Source organism: Lathyrus oleraceus, chromosome 2 (assembly GCF_024323335.1).
Source record: "Lathyrus oleraceus cultivar Zhongwan6 chromosome 2, CAAS_Psat_ZW6_1.0, whole genome shotgun sequence".
In the NCBI taxonomy this organism is placed as follows: Eukaryota; Viridiplantae; Streptophyta; class Magnoliopsida; order Fabales; family Fabaceae; genus Lathyrus; species Lathyrus oleraceus.
Window position 1 is genome coordinate 267,843,423 of NC_066580.1, and position 24,456 is coordinate 267,867,878.

Here is a 24,456-nt window from a genome sequence, read left to right on the forward strand (position 1 = left end):
TTTATCTTTTCGCACGTCATTGTCTAGCCTTCATGTTTTTTAGATGCAATGTTTATAAAAAATTCGGACGTTTTTTGCAAACAAAACAGTAGAAATAAAAAAAACAAGAGAGCAATTTGATTGAATAACGACTTTTATTGATTGAAAATGGCCTATAAAGGCAAATACATCAGGAAGCAATTCCTAGGAAGAGGTAATTGCGCCAAAAGAGAAAATAAACTATCCTATTGGCAATGTGAACACGGCTTTTCACTATTTTCCAATTCTGTTATGACTCATAGATCTTCAGTTTCCCCCAAATTCTTTGCTTTCTGAAAAGAGTGATTGGACCGATCATATCCTTCAAGATGGTAGACACTGAAACGCGATGAAGTACAGATAACTCAGACTGTAGTCTTTGCTTTAATCCCTCTTTTGCCTGGACCGCCTTTTCAGGTTTTCAATCCACCGGGATACCCATTTTTGCCTAAGCCGCCTTTGCAGGTTTTCGACTTACCGGGTGTACATATTATTTTTATTCTTTATCCCTAACTTTTGCCCGAACCTTTTTCTTTTCTTTTTCTCTTGGTTCGCCGGGATGCCCTTTTTTGCCTGGACTTTCTTTTTTTGTCCAGCGGGTCAGTTTATGCGAAGTATTTTTTGACTACATCTGAATTCACAGGAGACGGAAAATCTTCACCATCCATAGTTGTAAGCATCAAGGCTCCACCAGAAAAGACCTTTTTAACAACATATGGACCTTCATAATTCGGAGTCCACTTGCCCCTGTTATCCGCACCGGGAGGAAGGATCTACTCCAAAACTAGGTCACCTATCTGATAGCTTCGAGGACGCACTTTCTGATCAAAGGCCTTCTTCATCCTTCTCTGATATAGTTGTCCATGGCACACAGCTACTAATCGCTTTTCCTCAATTAAATTTTACTCATCAAACCTGGCTTGAACCCACTCAGCCTCGTCAAGTTTTACATCCATCATCACCCTCAAAGAAGGGATTTCAACTTCTACTGGCAAGACTGCCTCCATGCCTTACACAAGTGAAAACGGAGTTACCCCGGTTGACGTACGCACTGGGGTACGATACCCATGCAAAGCGAAAGGCAACATCTCATGTCAATCCTTGTACGTCACAACCATCTTTTGCACAATCTTCTTAATGTTCTTGTTTGCCGCCTTTACAACACCATTCATCTTTGGTCTGTAAGGAGAAGAACTGTGGTGTTCGATCTTAAAGTCTTTGCAAAGCTCTTTCATCATCTTGTTATTGAGATTCAAACCATTATCAGTGATGATTCTCTCAGGGACCCCATAATGACAGATAATTTCTTTCTTAATGAATCGAGCAACCACTTGTCTGGTAACATTGGCATAGGAAGCTGCTTCCACCCACTTGGTAAAGTAATCCATCGCGACTAGGATGAAGCGATGTCCATTAGAAGCAGTAGGTTCAATCTTTCCAATCATATCGATGCCCCACATCGCAAATGGCTAAGGAGAATTCATAATATTCAGAGGGTTTGGTGGTACATGCGCTTTATCCGCATAGATCTGACATTTGTGGCACTTCCGAGCGTATTTGAAACAATCAGATTCCATGGTTATCCACTAATAGCCGGCTCTTAACAATTTCTTGGCCATTGCATGACCACCATCATGGATACCGAAAGATCCCTCGTGTACTTCCTGCATTAGCATGTCTGCTTCGTGTCTAACCACGCATCTGAGCAGAACCATGTCAAAGTTCCTCTTGTACAACACATCATCCTTGTTCAAGTAAAAGCTTCCAGCTAGCCTTCTCAGTGTCTTCTTGTCATTCTTTGACGCTCCTTCAGGATACTCTTGGCTTTTGAGGAAATTCTTAATATCATAAAACCACGGCTTCTCATTAATAACAGACTCGGCTGCAAACACATACGCAGGCCTCTCGAGTCGATTCATAGCAACGTGTGGCACATGATTCAGCCAATGAACTTTAATCATGGAAGACAATTTGGCTAAGGCATCAGCCATTTGATTTTCATCTCGGGGTACATGATACAACTTTACTGTCTTGAAGAAAGTCAGGATCCTTCTGGTGTAATCTCTATAAGGAATCAAATGCGGCTGATGAGTATTCCAGTCTCCATTGACTTGGTTAATCACTAGAGCAGAATCTCCATAAATGTCCATAGTTTTGATCCTTAGATCGATGGCTTCCTCAATCCTCATGATACAGGCCTCGTACTCAGCTTCGTTGTTGGTTACTTCAAAAGTCAATCTGGCGGAAAAAGGTATGTGTGCACCTTTAGGATTAATGAGTACTGCCCTAACACCATTTCCATTCACATTTACCGCCCCATCAAACATCAGTGTCCACTTGTCATCGGGATCCGGTCCTTCCTCGACAAGAGGCTCTTCACAATCTTTCATTTTTAAGTACATGATATCTTCATCAGGGAATTCAAACATCATCGACTGATAGTCATCAATTGGTTGCTCAGCAAGGTAATTAGACAGAATACTACCCTTGATGGCCTTTTGGGACGTGTACTGGATATCATACTCTGTCAAAATCATCTGCCAACGAGCCAATCGTCCGGTAAGAGACGGCTTTTCAAAGATATACTTTACTGGGTCCATCTTAGAAATCAACAAGGTAGTATGGTTCAACATATACTGTCTTAGTCGGCGAGCAGCCCATGCCAAAGCGCAACAAGTTTTCTCGAGCAGCGAATATCTTGTTTCACATTCGGTAAACTTTTTGCTAAGGTAGTATATTGCATACTCTTTTCGACCAGACTCGTCATGTTGTCCCAATACACACCCCATCGAATTCTCTGTTACTGAAAGGTACATTATCAGGGGCCTCCCAGGAACTGGAGGTATAAGAATTGGAGGTTTATGCAAATATTCTTTTATCTTATCGAAAGCTTTTTGACAATCATTGCTCCACCTGATTGCTTGATCTTTTCTTAGAAATTTAAATATAGGTTCGCACGTAGCTGTTAGGTGAGATATGAACCGTGCAATGTAGTTCAGCCTCCTTAAAAACCCACGAACCTGCTTCTCCGTTCTTGGTTCAGGCATTTCTTGAATAGCTTTTACTTTCGCTGGATCAACCTCAATCCCTTTCTTACTGACAATGAAACCTAACAGCTTTCCAGATCTCACTCCAAACGTACACTTGTTTGGATTCAGCCTCAGTTTGAACTTTCTCAATCTTTCAAACAACTTTTGTAAGTTTACCAAGTGCTCCTCTTCTGTCTGAGACTTCGCAATCATATAATCCACGTACACTTCAATTTCTTTGTGCATCATGTCATGAAAGAGAGTCGTCATAGCTCTTTGGTAGGTAGCACCGGCGTTCTTCAACCCAAATGACATTACCTTATAACAGAACCTGCCCCAAGGTGTAATGAATGTCGTCTTCTCCATGTCTTCTGGCGCCATCTTGATCTGATTATAGCTAGAAAATCCATCCATGAAAGAGAAAACCGAGGACTGAGCAGTGTTATCGACCAATACATCAATGTGAGGTAATGGGAAGTCATCTTTCGGACTGGCTCTGTTTAAATCTCGGTAATCAACACACATCCTGACTTTACCATCCTTCTTCGGCATGGGTACGATGTTGGCCACCCAAGGGGGATAATTGGTAACTGCTAGAAAAGCTGCATCCAACTGTTTCTGAACCTCCTCTTTGATCTTGACAGCCATATCAGGACTAGTTCTGCGAAGCTTCTGCTTTACCGAAGGACAACCTTCTCTGAGAGGTAGCCTGTGCACCACAATATATGTATCCAAACCAGGCATATCTTGATACGACCATGCAAATACATCCACATATTCTTGCAGCATTTCAATCATCCCTCTCTTGACCTTTTCCTCAAAAGTAGCCCCTATCTTGATCTCTTTCTTTGCGTCCTGAGTACCAAGGTTAATGACTTCCAACTCTTCCTGATGAGGTTGAATGACCCTTTCCTCCTGTTTCAATAGTCTGGCCAATTCTTTGGGGAGTTCACAATCTTCTTCACTCTCCTCTTCGGCTTGGTAAATGGGATTATGAAAGTCATACTGAGACATAACAGAACTGTTTTTAATGGAATATGCAAGATCAATTATGCACGAACAATGTTTCATGCTTTATTTTAGAAAAGAGTTCAAGGAAGTCACAAAAAAAACATTGCCATTTTTATTGTTTTGAAAATGAAAGTAAAAACAGAAAGATAGTGAGCACAAATTTGATTGCAAAACGTCCTTTATTGATGATAATCATTGAAAATTCAAAACATGATGTGGCCCTACAAGGAACCACTACGCCTTGGGCAGAGCGTAGGGTTTTCATGCAAAATGACAAAACAAAAGAAAATTACTCTATCTGAAGAGTAACTTGGACTATTTCTCAGCAGTCCAGTTGTTGATCTTCTCCCCTGGAGTACACGGGCGCACCCAATTATCCATATCACAATCACTGTCACCATCTTCATTGTCTGTTGCAAAGACATCCCCGTGATTCATCAATCCAGCACTAGTGAAAGTACACGGCCCTTTCTGATCCTGGACACCCTGCCCTGATGATTGAAAAAGCTGATAACCAATGCCAAACATGTCTTCTTTTACGGGCACATCAATCACCTTGCCCCAGCCTTCCGCGTTACCTGAATGAATGACCTCCAGAGCTTGTTTATAGGACACAATCGAGGTACCTGGTTTCTTCTGTTCAACAAAAGCCACCTTCTCGATACTGACAGTCTCAAAAGCTTGACATAGAGTTTCATGAATTTCGCCATCCATCTCCACATATTTGAAGGAGGATAAATGACTCACAAAGATGTCCTCTTCGCCACACAAGGTCACAACCTGACCATCCCACACATATTTTAGCTTTTGGTGGAGGGTCAAAGAAACTGCTCCGGCTCCATGTATCTAGGGACGCCTGTCGCATACGCAAAAAACAACCGGCGGGAAAAGACATAGAGCCGCCACCGTGCGTTATTTATCCCAAAGGAGGGAAAGGAAACGCTTGAAGTAAACCTAAGAAAGGGAAAGGAATGGTCTTACGACCAAAGATTGCAAGGTACGGGAGTCGGTTACGCAAGGGGAAGGTATTAGCACCCCTCACGTCTGTCGTACTCGACGGGATCCACGCTTAAAAGAATAGAATAAGGTTTCTAAGAAACTGCTCAAATAATGCACCACACTGGAATAATAAAACAGGTGAAAGAAAACGGAGAAAGCGGACTCGGCAGGATGTCGCATCCTGGGCCTACGTAGTTTGTCAGAAACAAACATCAGAGTCGACGTAGTTCGGGGAAATGGGGAACGTGCTCGCTAGGACATCGTATCCTATGCATACGTATCTTCTCTAACCAGAGAAAGAATCAGAGCACTCGTAGCTCGGCTAACGCACGCCGAAACAAAACGCTGAAAAGAAAACGCTGAGACGTCAAACAACACACAAAAGGAAACGGAATGCCAATCAATAGACTTACCTCTAACTCCTAACAACAAACACAAACAGGAAACATACTGCCAATAGATGGACTTACATCCGACTCCAAACAAACAAACGCAAACAGGAAACAGAATGCCAATTAATGGACTTACATCCGACTCCTAACACACACAAAAAGGGAAAAAAGGGTCTCGATTGCAACTAGGGCAAGAGAAAAGGAAGGTCTCGATCGCAACGAGGGCGAGAGAAAAGGATCCCAACGAGGGCGAAAACCAACAAGGATTAAATGTTAGTCGTCAGTCAAACTCGACAAGACATCGCATCTCGTGCCTACGTATCTCATCTGAACATGAAAACCAGAGTTGCCGTGGTTCGGCTACGCTATTTTTGTTTGTTTTGTGTTTTTTAGGTGAACAACGTCACTACAGAATCTACCGGATGCTCGACCTTTGGAGACTTACTCACCTGTAGTAGAAGGAGTTAACGTGTCCTTAAGAGAAGGTAAAGTTTGTTTGTGTTTTAGGAATGCTCACGCAAGAAAGGAAGTCCTATACGAAGGAACCGTGCTACCTTAACTGACATGAAAACGAGAGACTATGCGAAGTCTAGCAAACCTAGGGGACACAATCACACCACACAAAAACAAGTGCATGAAAGTAAACACACCAACAAGGGGGCTCAAACATCAAGGGTGAGGCTTTAGTCAAGGGGTCATATCAACCTCGACAAACAAGCCCGGCTTTAGTCAAGGGGTCATATCAACCTCGACAAACAAGCCAACTGGAAGGGTATCTGAGGGCTCTTAACCACTGACATTGACCGTCAGGGTGAGCAGATGAAAGGTAATGAGGATAAGACCTCATAGCTCTTAACCCGGGCCTGGGTGAGCTTCAATCAATGAAAACGTGGGGATCCAGAATGTGGGACCCTACTCCACTTGACTGACTCCATATACAAGATCTTGGGTTAGGTTCAAGAGCGTCAGCACGTAGTGCGAGCATAATGAACGATTCAACGACTAACAGGGGATTGATTGCAAATCCCTTCTATCTGTCAATTGCCTCTTCACTTAGGAGGACTTAAGTAACATGCCTCGACAAGGAGGTCTTTAGCACAAATGTAAATAAACACAGTCATTGCCTCTTAAGGAGGACTTCAGCCAAATGTCTGCCAAAAGAAACGACAGGGCTTCCAGACTACATGGAGTTAGAGAGTCGTTACCTAGTTGGTAAACCAACCACAAGCAAAGAAAATCTCAAGCAATAAGCTAAAAGCGACTAATGTACCTATACCAAAGCCAAACAATCAGTAGGATATTCTGACAACCAAACAGACAATCAACAGTGGGACATTTCCAATATGTGCACAATGCAATTCCTATGTGTAAATAACTCAAATGAGTTCATCAACAAGGAACCTACAAAACAACCAAGGTTAGTGTACAAAATAACTTGCATCTCAAGTCATGAGATCACATCAACCACTAGAGCTAATTGCTTGAACCTGAAATACAAAGCTCAAAAGGTGAGTACAAACCACTAGTACCAAGACTAGGGTCAAAGGCGAAGCAAAAAGTCAAAACAGCAGCCAATATTCAACATGAAGCATATTTATTCAAGTAAGAACATGTCCTAAAAAGGATCAAACTTAAATCCTAAGGCAAGGTCATCATTTGCACAAGATAAGGCAAAGGCAATCAAAGGTGATCACAATTGGACATCAAGAAGAGAAATTCCATATTAAAACAGAAATGAATCCAATATTCATGAAACTTTTTATGTGCACACAACATGTTAAACACAAGCATCATGCAACAAATTGGAATCAGAAAAGCTCAATTGACATGTATATGAAAATGAACAAGAGCAACATCAAAATGTGTGACACACATTGTCACACCATACATCCATGTGTCCAAAACAGAGATGGAATATGCTAAAAATGCCAAACAAAAGCTCAAAAATCATGTAACATGTTATGAATCAGCATATCAAATTTAAAAGCAATTGGCCAAACACTGAGCATTTCACAAGAGAGTTAGCACAACATGTCACATTTTGCATCATGTTCAAACAATCAAGCATATTCAAAAATCCAACAAGGCACAACTCCAGAAATTCACATCACAAAATAAAAGACATTCAAATGAACATGTAGAATAAAGAATGGATTAATTTGGATAATTTTTCAATTTGTTATGAATTTTGGAATTAATGAAAATAAATGGATAATGTGAAAATCCATAGAAATAACATGTGAAAGCAATTAAGGCAATGTGCAAAAGCTGGGAGTTGAACCCAGGCCAGGCAAGTACAAGGCGCTTCCAGCAAGTCAAATGGAAAATTAAAACAAGCAACATGCTGGAATCGTACACAGGCTTCAGTGGTAACAAAAGCGCTCAGAATAAAATGAATTGGAATAAAGGAAATGCTAGCGCTAAGGTTCGAACCGGCGTTTGTATGGCTGCAAGCGCGTTTCAATAAGTGAAACGCTTCCATTTCAATAGGGCGAGAAAACAAATGAAAAAAAAGAAAGTGTCAAGGCCAGATATCGAACCAGAGAAAGGAAGGTTCAAGGAGCGCTTCAATGGAAACATTAGCGCTGAACCAGAGCCGGTGGTTGACGGTGGTTTCCACCGTCTTCCTCAATGAACCGACGGCGCTCCATGAAGAACAATAAAAAACATTTTCCAGAAATTGGCATGGGATACACCATCCGAACCATCTCATTACCAGGAGTATGAATCTAACATTGATTTGATCTAATTCTAAATAACAAGCATGGATCGATAAAAAACATAAAGCATATCAAAAGTTCAACTCAGTATATCTCACTCAATATTTAGCCAAATCAAAAACTATTTATATCAGGATGATCAAAAATGAAAACTCTACAATATCATGTGCATAAAACAAAGAATTATGATGATCGAATTTCCAACCTCTTAAAGAACAGTGAGTTGATTTCTTGTGTTCAAGCTCCAACAATGTCCAGATCAACTCCTAAGCTTGTGTATGGAAGCTTTATGCACGATTTAATGCTTGAATACACTTGTATGCCGCTTAATCTTCAAGTTCCATGTTCATCTTCATGTGTTCAACTTGCTTGATTCTTGGCCAAAATCTTCAATCCACAGCTTGATCCCTACTAAATAACACTCAAGGAACACGATTATGCAATAAAATTCATGTGTTGTGTGAAGAATTTTCAAATTTGCATTGAGAGAAAAATTTGGAGGGAAATGAGATTCTAGATCTAGAACTTGTGAACTGAGCAATTCTGTTAGGGTTAAGCTTTTATATCACATGTTAATGATGCTGTAATCATGATTAGGCATTGGCTAATGAAAAATTAAGAAGATATGAGGTGTGATGCACAAATGGTAAATTCACCCTATGCATGGCCAAATGGACGTGAACAATACACATGCATGGTTCAAATACACTTAAAATCAGCTCATGAGTATAACTGGCTTGGAATTTAGCATGTATGATGCACCAAATTTAAATTCTTCATTTTCCCTCCAAAAAGCACATGTATGCACCAATTGTCATGTGATATTATTTCAGGCAATGCCATGATGGATTTGGAAAATATAGGTCACAAGAAGCAAATTTGCAAAAAGAGTGGCTCAAATTGGAGTTTTGGATCAAAAATTATGGCACTTTGAAGTTTCATGCACACTCGGTGATCATTTGCTCATAACTTCTCAACCATTCATCAGATGCTCATGATCTTTGACTTTTTGGAAATGGGAGAGAAAGATCTTCAACTTTCATGTTGACCAAAATTTCATTTGAAGCTTCTTTGATGTTGGAAAGTCAAGTTGAATGTGGTCCAAAAACTTGCCATTTTTGGAAACTTGAAATTACAGGTCACTTTCCATTTTTGGAAACTTTTGATCTGACTTCAAAATCTTTAAAGTATGTGTTTGACATGATGAATAAACCTCTTTTGGACATGAATGAAGTGTCTCAAACCATTTCTCCACCTCCTAGCCCTCATCTCAAGGAAAGACTTGCTCTTTTGTACTGATGAATCTCTTGATGCCAATGCTGACTGCCAAGATGCAATGCAATATGAAATGATTTATGACCTAAAAAATGAAATGAATGCATGAATGGGGGGTGCAAATTTGAGGTGCTACAGCTGCCCCTATTCAATCAACTGGGAACCTGAACGGATGAGAGCAACGACTATCAGACTTTCAAGGTAAACAGGGATTGAATACCAAAAGAACCGTAGAATTTGCACTCTGTCGGGGACGAAGCGAAGGAAGCGAGGCCATTTACCAGATGGCGGCTTCCACTGCAGGACTTGATATCTTCCGAGGTCAAGGAAAGCGAGGCACATTTACTGATGGCGGCTTCCACTGGGGAGGAAAAAGATGTTTACGACTGGAGCAAGACCCGATGTTCATTGACGACTCTACCGGGGAGTTTGATATTTATCAAAGAAAAGATACCTGACCAGACATTTATCGCTGACTGGGAAGGAACTCGATGTTTACCGACATCGAAAGATGATGTTTACCGACACAGAAAAAAGGACGACCATACATTTACCGATGACTGGGAAGGAAGGATACATGACCAGACACTTACCGATGACCGGGAAGAACTCGATGTTTACCAACATTGAAAGATGATGTTCAGAAATGAAACAAGACCAGACATTTACCGATGACTAGGAAGAACTCGATGTTTACCGACATCGAAAGATGATGTTCAGAAATGAAACAAGACCAGACATTTACCGATGACTGGGAAAGAACTCGACGTTTACCGACATCGAAAGATGATGTTTACCAACACCAACAAAAGGACGACCAGACATTTACCGATGACTGGGAAGGAACTCGATGTTTACCGACATCAAAAGATGATGTTTACCGACACCAAAAAAGAAACGACCAGACATTTACCGATGACATCAACAAATGAATGGGAAGAGACTCGATGCTACGGACATCGAAAGATGATGTCTACTGACACCAACAGAAAGGACCCACACGGGGATCAACACAACACTTACTGGTATCGCAAGGACGACATCTACCTATGTCAAACAAGGCAGACACTTGCCAGGGACTACACTAGGGAGTCACGCTTTCCTTTCACGGACGAGTGAGGAAATAAACCTCTCTGGGGATTGTCAATTCTGAATGTTGTCAAGAGCAACCGCTGCAAATGTACCATACAGATGTTGAACAATGATCCACCTCTGCTGGGGAAATGGTCCAAGCCTGCAAGATGCAAGGGGAGGAAAACTCCTGCTGGGAAAGCAAATGATCACTTTGCTGGGCACACAATTCCTGATTCGATCTCCCAACTCTGTGGGGAGTAGCACTGTTGGGGATGCTTGCTGATATGTCATGCTCGAAACGGAAGAGAAACCCACTCAACTTGGGAGTCACTTGTTGGGGACACACCAACCTCTCGACCATGCTAGAGAAACAGATTCTGAAATCGAACCAGATGACCCAACGTCGCGATGCTAAACTCCTCAGAATAACATCTTCACCAACCAGCTAAACCAATCCACGAATGGTAACCACGGCTTGGGGCTAATGGTTGCAATGCGGATGTATGAATTTTACTGCGTAATGCTCCATAACCATGGAAATGCTACGCAATTAAAGATGCAATATGCTATGCTTCTCTAAATGATGAATGCATAAAAAATATCCCCCTCCGGGGACTCTACTGGGGAGCTCGAGGAACTCTGCTGAGGAAATTGACGTCACTCCCATCTCCACCCTGCTGGGGAATAGCGCTGCTGCTGGGGAACGGATAATCCTCACTGGGGACGACCTCCGCTGAACTCGATCCGCTTGGGGACTTCGCTGGGGGAAAACAAGCAACGCCCACCTCCGTTGGGGAAACAGCAACCTTCAGACTTGTTGGGGAAATAACATTCTCAAACCCGCTGAGAGAAACAGCAAACTTCGGACTAGCTGGAGAAATAGTAACCTTCAGACTAGCTCGGGAACTAACAGTCACAACCCTGCTAGGGATTACAATAAATTCCAGACCTGGCTGCTGAGGAACAAACCACCCACAGACACCTCCGCTGGGGAAATAGCAACCCTCAGGTTCGCTGTGGATTACATTCTCGACCTTGCTGGGGATTGCAGCAAACTTCAGGCCTGGCTGCTGAGGAAACACTGATCTCGGATCTGCTGGGGAGATAACGACCTCGAACCCGCTCGGGAGATACGACCTATTTGACACGGAACGCCCGTCGACTCGTCGAACACTGGCATTCACCATCCAACCACAGTGTCAACTTTCCACTTTTGAGAACTCCCAGACTCATCCGGTCTATTCTGATTCATCACCTTATATTCTCGGCTTTTCTCTGCTATGAGACAATCGATCTCCTCAGATCCGGGCCAACTCTCTAGTCTTCAGACTTTGAAGAGTCTTCTTGATTACCCTCTAGGATCGTCGCGATTCTTTCATCGTCTTTTCACCGTTCTTCTATCCCTCGTCCCTGATTGGACTCTGCGGAGATCTCTTGTCAAAACGCTTCACATCACAACCTACAAGTGAGTGAAAATATCTAACAGCACCTGCAAAAAAGATCGTTAGATAAAAACGTGCCCCAGGCGTGCCAAAATTTCAACACCTAGGTCACTCAACCTTCCGAATAAGATTTCCGGTTTTCAATCTTATGAACATGCATTGGAAGGGACCCCTATGTCTCAAAATACAAAGATTCTTTATCAAAATAAACGGATGTTTTCGCAATCAAAGCGGTAATGAAAACAAAAACAAAATTATTTGACTAAATATGCATTTTATTGGTTGAAAAAGGTGGCTCGTAACTGAGCAAAACACAGGAAGCAATCCCTGAAAAGAGGAAATTGCGCACAAAAGGAAAATCTATCCTAATGGCAATGTGAAACCGTGATCTCATCGAGTTCTAACTCGGCTACACCCCATATGTCCTCAAGACTCTATGCGCTTTTTGCCTTCTGAACAAGACGCTTCCGACCGATCTCTGCCGGGGATTATCCAGGTGTCATAACCAAAACACAAACGATCATGCTGGACGCAGTTGTTCATTTCAATCCCTCTTTTGCCTGGACCTCCCTTTCGGGTTTTCAGTCCACCGGGATACCCTTTTTTGCCCAAGCCGCCCTTGTGGGGTTTTCGACTTGCCGGGTGTACAGTTTTTTCTTTTTATTTTTATCCCTAATTTTTGCCCGAACCTTTTCTCATTTTTTTGGTTCGTCGGGATGCCCATTTTTGCCTGGACTATTTTATTCTTTTCGTCCAGCGGGTCTCTTATACAAAGTATTTTTTAACTGCGTCCGCATTCACAGGGGATGGAAAATCCTCGCCATCCATGGTCGTCAACAACAAGGCTCCGCCAGAGAAAACCTTCTTGACCACGAATGGACCTTCACGATTGGGTGTCCACTTGCCCCGACGATCGTTCTGAGGAGGAAGGATCCTTTTTAAATTTCACACATGATACACACGAGGTCGCACTTTTCGGTCAAAAGCACGTTTCGTTCGCTGCTGGTACAACTGCCCATGACGAATGGTTGCCAACCTTTTTTCCTCAATTAGGCTCAACTCTTCATACCGAGTCCTTACACATTCAGCTTCTTCCAATTTTACATCCATCAGGACCCTTGATGACGGAATCTGGACCTCGACCGGTAGCACGACTTCCATCCCATACGAGCAAAAAAAGGCGTTGCCGCAGTAGATGTACGCACCGAGGTCCGATACCCAGGATACAAGCTTCGTACTCAGCCACTGGTGCATTCAAATGTTAGCCGGGCAGCAAGAGGAATGTGGGATCCCTTCGGCGTAACCAAAACAATACCAACTCTACTACCATTCCCATTAACGGCCCCATCAAACATCAGAATCCGTTCGGATTCAGGGTCACGCCCCTCCTCCGGGATCGGTTCCTCACAATCTTTCGATTTGAGAACCATGATGTCCTCATCAGGGAACTCAAACTTCATCGGTTGATAATCCTCAATGGGTTGCTGGGCGAGGTAATCAGACAATACACTCCCCTTGATTCCTTTCTGAGAGGTATACTTGATATCATACTTAGTCAAGATCATTTGTCATCTCGCAACCCGTCCGGTCAATGCTGGCTTCTCAAATATATACTTGATCGGATCCATCTTGGGAATCAACAAAGTGGTATGAACCAGCATGCCAAAGCACAACAAGTTTTCTCGAGCAGTGAATATTTTGTTTCACAGTCGGTAAACTTTTTGCTAAGGTAGTAATTTGCATGCTCTTTTCGACCAGACTCGTCATGCTGCCCCAGTACACACCCCACAGACCCCTCGAGGGTTGTCAAGTACATAATTAACGGTCGTCCTACCACGGGAGGCAATAGAATCAGAGGCCCCTGCAAATATTCTTTTATTTTTTCAAATGCCGTCTGGCAATCATCATTCCACCTGACCGTTTGATCTTTTCTTAAAAGCTTGAATATAGGTTCCCACGTGGCTGTTAGATGAGATACGAACCGTGAAATGCAGTTCAATCTATCCAAGAAGCCACGAACCTCTTTTTCTGTTCTCGGTTCAGGCATTTCTTGTATTGCTTTTTTTTTTGTCGGGATCAAGCTCGATTCTTCTTTCGCTTACAATAACCCCAGCGACTTACCGGACCGCACTCCAAAAGTGCACTTATTCGGATTCAACCTCAGTTTGAATTGTCTCAACCGGTCAAACAACTTGGCCAAGTCTACCAGATGCCCCTCTTCTGTGCGGGACTTTACTATCATGTCATCAACATAGCATTCAATCTCATGATGAATCATATCATGAAACAAAGCCACCATAGCTCTCTGATGCGTGGCACCGGCGTTCTTGAGACCGAATGGCATCACTTCCGCTCTTGACACTCGCCTCCAAGGCGGCCCCAACCTTTACTTCCTTTCTGACCTCTTCGGTACACAGGCTAACAAGCTCAACTCGTTCCTCATGCGGTCGAATCACCTTCTCCTCTTGTTTCAACAACCTGGCTAATCATCTGACAGTTCACAATCTTCTTCGCCTTCTTTCTTCGGCATGATAGATCGGATTGTCGAGGTCATATGAGGGTGTAACAAGATTGTTATCAATGAGATCCGGAGAATACGAAAGTCGAAACGAAGCCAATCAAAAGGAAGGAAAAATGAAAATAAACATTGCCATTTTTATTTTTTAAATTGCAAAAATAAATGAAAAACAGGGAACATCGCTTTTACTACAAAAAACATCCATTTATTAATGATGCAAAATGTTGCAAAATGAAACACATGAGGTGGCCCTTACAATGAACCATTACGTTTCGGGAAAAACGTATGGCTTTCATGCAAACAGACTTGAAAAACAGAAATATTACTCTTCACGTAGAGTGACAGTGATGATCTTTTCGGCCTTCCAGTTCTGGACCTCCACCCCTGGTACGCACGATTTTATCCAACGGTCGAGCTCGCAGTCACTGTCAATCTCCTCACCCATCGCACAGACGCAATCTGGATCTAGCATTCCAACACTGGTGAACGTGAACGGCTGACAACGTCCTCTACTCTGTCCAGACAAGTCTTAACCTGACTGATAGCCAACCCCGAACCTATCTGCTTCCACCGCCTGCTTTCCCTTTTGCCTTGGCTAAAGCCTCGGCCTTATCCACCTTTTCGGAGATCGCTTGCTGCCCCAAGGCGAACCCTTGCATGGCGTTGATCAGCGCACTCATCTTCTAATTCAGCTCGAGAATGTCAGCATTGGATGGATCCATCAGTCTAGGTTTGTCGAGTCTGGTAGGGTATCTGAGCGGACGAGCTATGTACAGAGGAATGACCCGGAGTGTGCGAGCAATGATTCCTGAGTCAATCAAACATGTTAGAAACTGACACCTGCAAAATAGAAGACAGGTTATTATGACTCATGCATGAATGCAATGTATATCCGTATGAGGAACATTCTGTCCTTCAATCCTGGTTTCATCGAGACGGATAATAATTTGACAATAACATTCTGACATCAGGATGTCTCTCAACCAGAATCTCAATCGAGAATGTACCCTGAGTATGGATAGAAATGAGTTAGATGCAGATCAATGCGAAATGGGAATGATGCAGATGTTGTACATCCTCCAAGTCATCTGAAGATCAACTGTGCGGAAGTTCAGGTCTCTGAACTGATCACAACCATCTGAAGGACCAAGTCACCATAAATCCAACTCATGAGGTTCGGAAATAAACGGAATTGGAGGTTATATCACCCTCATCACAGGAAATCCACTGAATGGATGACGACAAGATCCTCTGAACAAGTACCCTTGGATTTAACCCGAGGATCCGAAATAAACGGAACCCGCTGATAAATACCACGGACAGACCACCGGCATCTCAGAAATAAATATCCATAAATCCGACTGAACCAAAGTCAACATCATAACATCACTGGCAGAACCTGTACTTGTAAGAATCAAACCCTCCCCTCACAGGTGAATTCTAACAAGGTCATCCTAAGGCGGATAATGGTCTCAAAAATCGGGCAAGATACTCAACGGGTTTGCCCTTTCGGGTGTGCCGTTGCAGCTCTCATAAGATCATCCAAACCAAAGATCCGGGAAAGAACGGTCACCGAAGTCAACAGCTCAAAAGAGGCAACCCAGCCAAAGTGGAATACTCCACCCGGAAGGGCTTTCTCCAAAGAACCTCGCCCGGCTTGTTTGTATGTCACATCGCAACAACATGCTAATCCAACATGTGAGGAAACCTGAGACCACGCTAATCCTAGGTGTATACTCGGGCCTGGGTTTTAGCCCCACTCAGAACACCCACCCCAAATCAGAGGAACCAACCTGTACAGAATCCAACACAATGATAATATGATGCATGCAAACATATATGCAAATATATACACAGTATAATAATCACAAATGCAATAAATAAAGCAGTAAAAGCAACCAAAACTATCCTAGAGAGCGCTAGGATTGACTCGCTTAGGGAAAATGGACCAGCAAGAGGTCAACTTCTTTAGTCCCCAGCAGAGTCGCCAGCTGTCGCATACGCGAAAAACAACCGGCGGGAAAAGACACAGAGCCACCACCGTGCGTTATTTATCCCAAAGGAGGGAAAGGAAACACTCGAACTAAACCTAAGAAAGGGAAAGGAATGGTCTTACGACCAGAGATTGCAAGGTACGGGAGTCGGTTACGCAAGGGGAAGGTATTAGCACCCCTCACGCCCGTCGTACTTGACGGGATCCATGCTCAAAAGAATAGAATAAGGTTGCTAAGAAACTGCTCAAATAATGCACACAGAGGTTGCTAAGAAACTGCTAAGAAACTGCTCAAATAAGGTTGCTAAGAAACTGCTCAAATAAAGCGGACTCGGCAGGATGTCGCATCATGGGCTACGTAGTTTGTCAGAAACAAACATCAGAGTCGACGTAGTTCGGGGAAATGGGGAACGTGCTCACTAGGACATCGCATCCTATGCATATGTATCTTCTCTAACCAGAGAAAGAATCAGAGCACTCGTAGCTCAGCTAACACACGCTGAAACAAAACGCTGAAAAGAAAACCCTGAGACGTCAAACAACACACAAAAGGAAACAGAATGCCAATCAATGGACTTACCTCCAACTCCTAACAACAAACACAAACAGGAAACAGACTGCCAATAGATGGACTTACATCCGACTCTGAACAAACAAACGCAAACAGGAAACAGAATGCCAATAAATGGACTTACATCTGACTCCTAACACACACGAAAAGGGAAAAAAGGGTCTCGATTGCAACTAGGGCAAGAGAAAAGGAAGGTCTCGATCGCAACGAGGGCGAGAGAAAAGGATCGCAACGAGGGTGAAAACCAGCAAGGATTAAATATTAGTCGTCAGTCAAACTCGACAAGACATCGCGTCTCGTGCCTACGTATCTCATCTAAACATGAGAATCAGAGTTGCCGTAGTTCGGCTAAGCTATTTCTGTTTGTTTTGTGTTTTTTAGGTGAACAACGTCACTACACAATCTACTGGATGCTCGACCTTTGGAGACTTACTCACCTGTAGTAGAAGGAGTTAACGTGTCCTTAAGAGAAGGTAAAGTTTGTTTGTGTTTTAGGAATGCTCACGCAAGAAAGGAAGTCCTATATGAAGGAACCGTGCTACCTTAATTGACATGCAAACGAGAGACTATGCGAAGTCTAGCAAACCTAGGGGACACAATCACACCACACAAAAACAAGTGCATGAAGTAAACACACCAACAAGGGGGCTCAAACATCAAGGGTGAGGCTTTAGTCAAGGGGTCATATCAACCTCGACAAACAAGTCGGGCTTTAGTCAAGGGGTCATATCAACCTCGACAAACAAGCCAACTGGAAGGGTATCTCAGGGCTCTTAACCACTGACATGGACCGTCAGGGTGAGCAGATGAAAGGTAATGAGGATAAGACCTCATAGGTCTTAACCCGGGCTTGGGAGATCTTCAATTAATGAAAACATGGGGATCCAGAATCTGGGACCCTACTCCACTTGACTGACTCCATATACAAGATCTTGGGTTAGGTTAAATAGCGTCAGCACGTAGTGCGAGCATAATGAACGACTCAACGACTAACAGGGGATTGATTGCAAATCCCTTCTATCTGTCAATTGCCTCTTCACTTAGTAGGACTTAAGTAACATGCCTCGACAATGAGGTCTTTAGCACAAATGTAAACAAACACAGTCATTGCCTCTTAAGGAGGACTTCAACCAAATGCCTGCCAAAGGAAACGACAGGGCTTCCAGACTACATGGAGTTAGTGAGTGGTTACCAAGGTGGTAAGCCAACCACAAGCAAAGCAAAGATCAAGCAATGAGCTAAAAGCGACTAATGTACCTATACAAAAGCCAAACAATCAGTAGGATATTCAGACAACCAAACAGACAATCAACAGTGGGACATTTCCAGTATATGCACAATGCAAGTCCTATGTGTAAACAACTCAAATGAGTTCATCAACAAGGAACCTACAAAACAACCAAGGTTAGTGTACAAAATAAGTTGCATCTCAAGTCATGAGATCACATCAACCACTAGAGCTAATTGCTTGAACCTGAAATACAAAGCTCAAAAGGTGAGTACAAACCACTAGTACCAAGACTAGGGTCAAAGGCGAAGCAAAAAGTCAAAACAGCAGCCAATATTCAACATGAAGCACATTTATTCAAGTAAGAACATGTCCTAAAAAGGATCAAACTCAAATCCTAAGGCAAGGTCATCAATTGCACAAGATAAGGCAAAGGCAATCAAAGGTGATCACAATTGGACATCATGAAGAGAAATTCCATATTAAAACAGAAATGAATCCAATAATCATGAACATTTTTATGTGCACACAACATGTTAAACACAAGCATCATGCAAAAAATTGGAATCAGAAAAGCTCAATTGACATGTATATGAAAATGATCAAGAGCATCATCAAAATGTGTGACACACATTGTCACACCATACATCCATGTGTCCAAAACAGAGATGGAATATGCTAAAAATGCCAAACAAAAGCTCAAAAATCATGTAACATGTTATGAATCAGCATATCAAATTTCAAAGCAATTGGCCAAACAATGAGCATTTCACAAGAGAATTAGCACAACATGTCACATTTTGCATCATGTTCAAACAATCAAGCATATTCAAAAATCCAGCAAGGCACAAATCCAGAAATTCAAATCACAAAATAAAAGACATTCAAATGAACATGTAGAAAAAAGAATGTATTAAGTTGGATAATTTTTCAATTTGTTATGAATTTTGGAATTAATGAAAATAAATGGATAATGTGAAAATCCATTGAAATAACATGTGAAAGCAATTAAGGCAATGTGCAAAAGCTGGGAGTTGAACCCAAGCCAGGCAGGTACAAGGCGCTTCCAGCAAGTCAAATGGAAAATTAAAACAAGCAACATGATGGAATCGAACACAGGCTTCAGTGGTAACAGAAGCACTCAGAATAAAATGACTTGGAATAAAGGAAATTCTAGCGCTAAGGTTCGAACCGGCGTTTGTATGGCTGCAAGCGCGTTTCAATAAGTAAAACGCTGCCGTTTCAATAGAGCGAGAAAACAAATGAAAAAAAAGAAAGTATCAAGGCCAGGTATCGAACCAGAGAAAGGAAGGTTCAAGGAGCGCTTCAATGGAAACCCTAGCGTTGAACCAGAGCCGGTGGTTGACGGTGGTTTCCACCGCCTTCCTCAATGAACCGGCGGCGCTCCATGAAGAACAGTAAAAAACATTTTCCAGAAATTGGCATGGTATACACCATCCGAACCGTCTCATTACCAGGAGTATGAATCTAACATTGATTTGATCTAATTCTAAATAACAAGCATGGATCGATAAAAAACATAAAGCATATCAAAAGTTCAACTCAGCATATCTCACTCAATATTTAGCCAAATCAAAAACTATTTATATCAGGATGATCAGCAATGAAAACTCTACAATATCATGTGCATAAAACAAAGAATTATGATGATCGAATTTCCAACCTCTTGAAGAACAATGAGTTGATTTCTTGTGTTCAAGCTCCAGCAATGTCCAGATCCACTCCTAAGCTTGTGTATGGAAGCTTTATGCACGATTTGATGCTTAAATACACTTGTATGCAGCTTAATCTTCAAGTTCCATGTTCATCATCATGTGTTCAACTTGCTTGATTCTTGGCCAATATCTTCAATCCACAGCTTGATCCCTACTAAATGACACTCAAGGAACACGATTATGCAATAAAATTCATGTGTTGTGTGAAGAATTTTCAAATTTGCATTGAGAGAAAAATTTGGAGGGAAATGAGATTCTAGATCTAGAACTTGTGAACTGAGCAATTCTGTTGGGGTTAAGCTTTTATATCACATGTTAATGATGCTGTAATCATGATTAGGCATTGGCTAATGAAAAATTAAGAAGATATGAGGTGTGATGCACAAATGGTAAATTCACCCTATGCATGGCCAAATGGACGTGAACAATACACATGTATGGTTCAAATACACTTAAAATCAACTCATGGGTATAATTGGCTTGGAATTTAGCATGTATGATGCACCAAATTTAAATTCTTCATTTTCCCTCCAAAAAGCACATGTATGCACCAATGGTCATGTGATATTATTTCATGCAATGCCATGATGGATTTGGAAAATATAGGTCACAAGAAGCAAATTTGCAAAAAGAGTGGCTCAAATTGGAGTTTTGGATCAAAAGTTATGGCACTTTGAAGTTTCATGCACACTTGGTGATCTTTTGCTCATAACTTCCTAACCATTAATAAGATGCTCATGATCTTGGACTTTTTGGAAATGGGAGAGAAAGATCTTCAACTTTTATGTTGACCAAAATTTCATTTGAAGCTTCTTTGATGTTGGAAAGTCAAGTTGAATGTGGTTCAAAAACTTGCCATTTTTGGAAACTTGAAATTACATATCACTTTCCATTTTTGGAGACTTTTGATATGACTTCAAAATCTTCAAAGTATGTGTTTGACATGATGAATAAACCTCTTTTGGACATGAAGGAAGTGTCTCAAACCATTTCTCCACCTCCTAGCCCTCAGTTGACTTTACAGTTGACTTGTATGGGCCTCAGATGACCTGGCAATGCACTGATGACTTTGAGCTTCTAACACTTGGTAAAGTTGCTTTAAAATGAACCTTGCCTCATATAAGCTTTTTAGAATAATCATGTGGCCTTCATCTCAAGGAAAGGCTTGCTCTTTTGTACTGATGAATCTCTTGATGCCAATGCTGACTGCCAAGATGCAATGCTATATGAAATGATTTATGACCTAAAAATGAAATGAATGCATGAATGGGGGGTGCAAATTTGAGGTGCTACAACGCCCCAACAGACAACTATATGTTGGTTGGATATCCATCACATAGAAGACAATGTTAAACACTTCCGGGCCGATCATCACAGGCAACGTGACTTCACCAAAAACCGATCGCTTGGATCCATCAAAAGCACGGACAACAAGATCACTTGGTGTGAGAACAACCCCTGCGGCATCAAGCTTACTCAGAGCCTTTTTGGGAAGCACATTCAAAGAAGAACCGGTATCAACCAAAACATGCGACAAAACCGCGCCTCTGCATTCCATCGTGATATGCAGAGCTCTATTGTGATTGCGAACCTCAGGTGTCAAGTCTAGATCCGTGAATCCCAAACCATGTCTCGTGTTAACATTTGCAATAACACCTTCGAGCTAGTTAACAGAAATCTCTTGGGGCACATAAGCCATATTCAACATTTTCAACAGGGCATTACAATGTGCCTCGGAACACATTAACAGAGAGAGAATAAAGATTTTTGATGGTGTCTGGTTCAACTGATCCACGATCTTGTAATCACTTTTCTTGATAATTCTCATAAATTCCTCCACGTCCTTCTCAAAAGAATTCTCGGGCACTTCCTTTCCCATTGGTTCGTCTTCGACTACAGCTTGTTTTCCTTTTGTTCTAGCAAGAGCCTCAGCATTGTTATCCTTCGGAACCTGTGGTGCAAACAAACAACCACTTCTCGTAAATCCTATGGGTCCTCCCACATTACCCACAACCGAACCAACTGTTACTGGAGTCTTATTTACTAATCTGGTCTGATTCTCAGGTCTTCTATTTCTGCAAGAAGCATTGTCATATTGCCACGGAATTTCTCTACTATTCTCATAAAGTCTTCCACTAGAAGCAGCAATGGTGGTAGGAGTACTGATAGTTACTAGAGCATTAATCATCGCGGGAACACCAACAGTCACCGGAGCAGATATGGTCACGGGCGCAGCTACGGTCACAGGAGTACCAATAGTTACAAGCGCACTAATAGTTCTTGGGGTTAAATACACTTTACCCCCCTGTAATGTTAGCGAGTTTAGGGTTACCCCCCTGGTAAAGTTATTTTTTCAATACCCCCCTTATGTTATGTACATTCCTTCATAGAACCCCCTAATATCCAGGTGGCATGGAATCTTGGTTTTTTATTTCAGACGTGGCTTTTTAATTTTTTTATTTTCACATGTGAATCTTCATTAGGTCTCCAGCATGGCATAAACTAGAAATTAGGGTTCCAAATCCATCCCTCTCTCTCTTCGTGAAATCCATCCCTATCCCAAATCCATCCCTCTCTCTCTTCGTGAAATCCATCCCTACCCCAAATCCATCCCTCTCTTCATCTTCGTCCGTGTCCCCTTCATCTGGGTTATGATGGCAGACGGCGGTTTGATGGCAGTATTGCTGGTAAAGTATTACTACTTTCTTCCCGAATACAATCAATTCATGAGATACTGCAAATTTCAAACAAGCAACTGTCTATAGATATTGAATAATCATAAACCAAAATTCTGTAAACATGCAGTATTATTTGAAGGCGCGATTTCAATTCAACAAGAATCAGTTTGCCGATTTGATGATGATCTCTGGGATCGGAGCTACTCTGACACAAGTATGTCATAATCCTAGTTGAATTCACTATATTTTCTGTTTCCGTATACTAGCTAACATATCGTTTGTTGTGTACTCGCGATTCTTTTCCAGCTATTTCTCATGCCGATATTAGTACCTGCTGTAGGAGAGGAGAAGTTGCTCACAACAGGGCTCTTTGTTTCCTGCATAAATGTAAGTTCAAACCTGATACTTGACAGTTCCCTTGATTTCTTGTTTGAAACATGCTGCTAATAGTTTGTTATGTTATGCAGATATTCGTATACAGTATAGCGTGGTCGTCATGGGTAATTAATATTTAGAAAATTGTTATTTACTAAAGTTTTTTATTTTATTTTGCAAAACAATCCTTCAAGAGTGTTGAAATTGAAAACCGTGCAGGTTCCATATGCTCTAGCAGGTTTCTCTGTTTTAGGCGTTCTCGTGCGACCAACTGTAAGTCTCTGATTTATATCTGTTATTACTCTCTATCATATATATTCATATCTGTTTTTGTTTCAATACTTTGTGGAACAGATAACCAGCATTGCATCGAAACAAGTTGGACCGAATGAACAGGTATCTGAATGACGGAAGAAAAGACATTTGATTCCCTCTTATAATTGTAAATGCTATGAACAAATTTGAAAACTCTGCTCAACTTCATCTCTATATGCTTAGAAGTTCAATCTTTGATTTAGGGAATGGTTCAAGGATGTCTCTCAGGAATCACTTCCGTCGCCAACATCATTTCTCCATTAATTTTCAGTCCACTGACAGGTAAGACAGTAATCAGGAGTAAAGTCCACAGACACATATAATACTACTGAATTAAGAGAAAAATCAAAAACTGATAAGCTTCTACTGTATGCAGCCTTGTTCCTGTCAGAAGACGCACCGTTTAATTTTCCAGGATTCAGCCTAATGTGCCTTGGGCTAATACTGGTAAGATTACCCTTCATCACTTGTCAACTATCATTCATCACTTATCAATTAGTTCTTCCATTGTTCTTCCAATTTTCTTCTGCCATGAAGTTGACATATTACATTGTATTGCAGATGACAGCATTTTTCCTTAGTCTTATGATTCGTGTTGCGCCTCCTATTGTTGGCGACAAAGTTAGTAGTAACCGTTACACAGACACCTTGGTCTGAGGTGGGAGATAAATCTGCCTATTATTTATGCGCAGAAGCAACAAACATTATATTTCATTCATCATTTTGCCTCTCCAAAAAGTGTTGTACATAACCTGTGAGAGATAAGTTGCAAAATAATAGAATGAAACATACTTTAGGTGTAGGTTCTACTTCTACTCAAGACATCTATATGCTTTGACACACGGAGACACCAAGAACACACAAAGGTGAATTACAGAAAAAGAAACATGACTCATGACTCATGACTCAGTGAAGTTGGTTTTGAAAATAGTAATCAGGTGAACCACTGCTAAGTCACAGAATTTTCTGCAATTATGAAGAGGGAATGTGGTAATGTATTTATGAACCACATTATCTTACAGCCTTAGACTTATGTTGTTTAATCATCCTTTCTGTGAAGAACTGTAATATTTAGTATGTTA

General features: G+C 41.7%; 1 protein-coding gene across 1 annotated transcript; it reads left to right on the forward strand.

The window, feature by feature from the left end:
• The first annotated feature begins 22,464 nt into the window (after positions 1 to 22,464).
• LOC127119108 (uncharacterized) lies at positions 22,465 to 24,270 on the forward strand. The gene is made up of 9 exons (XM_051049305.1): positions 22,465 to 22,693; positions 22,812 to 22,898; positions 22,991 to 23,071; positions 23,152 to 23,184; positions 23,279 to 23,332; positions 23,414 to 23,455; positions 23,578 to 23,656; positions 23,751 to 23,821; positions 23,936 to 24,270. Exons 1-9 carry the CDS (start codon positions 22,658 to 22,660, stop codon positions 24,029 to 24,031), a joined length of 579 nt encoding a protein of 192 aa, XP_050905262.1. The 5' UTR covers positions 22,465 to 22,657; the 3' UTR covers positions 24,032 to 24,270.
• Positions 24,271 to 24,456: the final 186 nt, after the last annotated feature.

Coding starts and splice junctions, on each gene's coding strand:
- LOC127119108 (XM_051049305.1), top strand. CDS start 22,658: ATGATGGCAGACGGCGGTTTGATGGCAGTATTGCTG. Junction 22,899..22,990: donor TCGGAGCTACTCTGACACAA/GTATGTCATAAT, acceptor ATTCTTTTCCAG/CTATTTCTCATGCCGATATT. Junction 23,072..23,151: donor TCTTTGTTTCCTGCATAAAT/GTAAGTTCAAAC, acceptor TATGTTATGCAG/ATATTCGTATACAGTATAGC.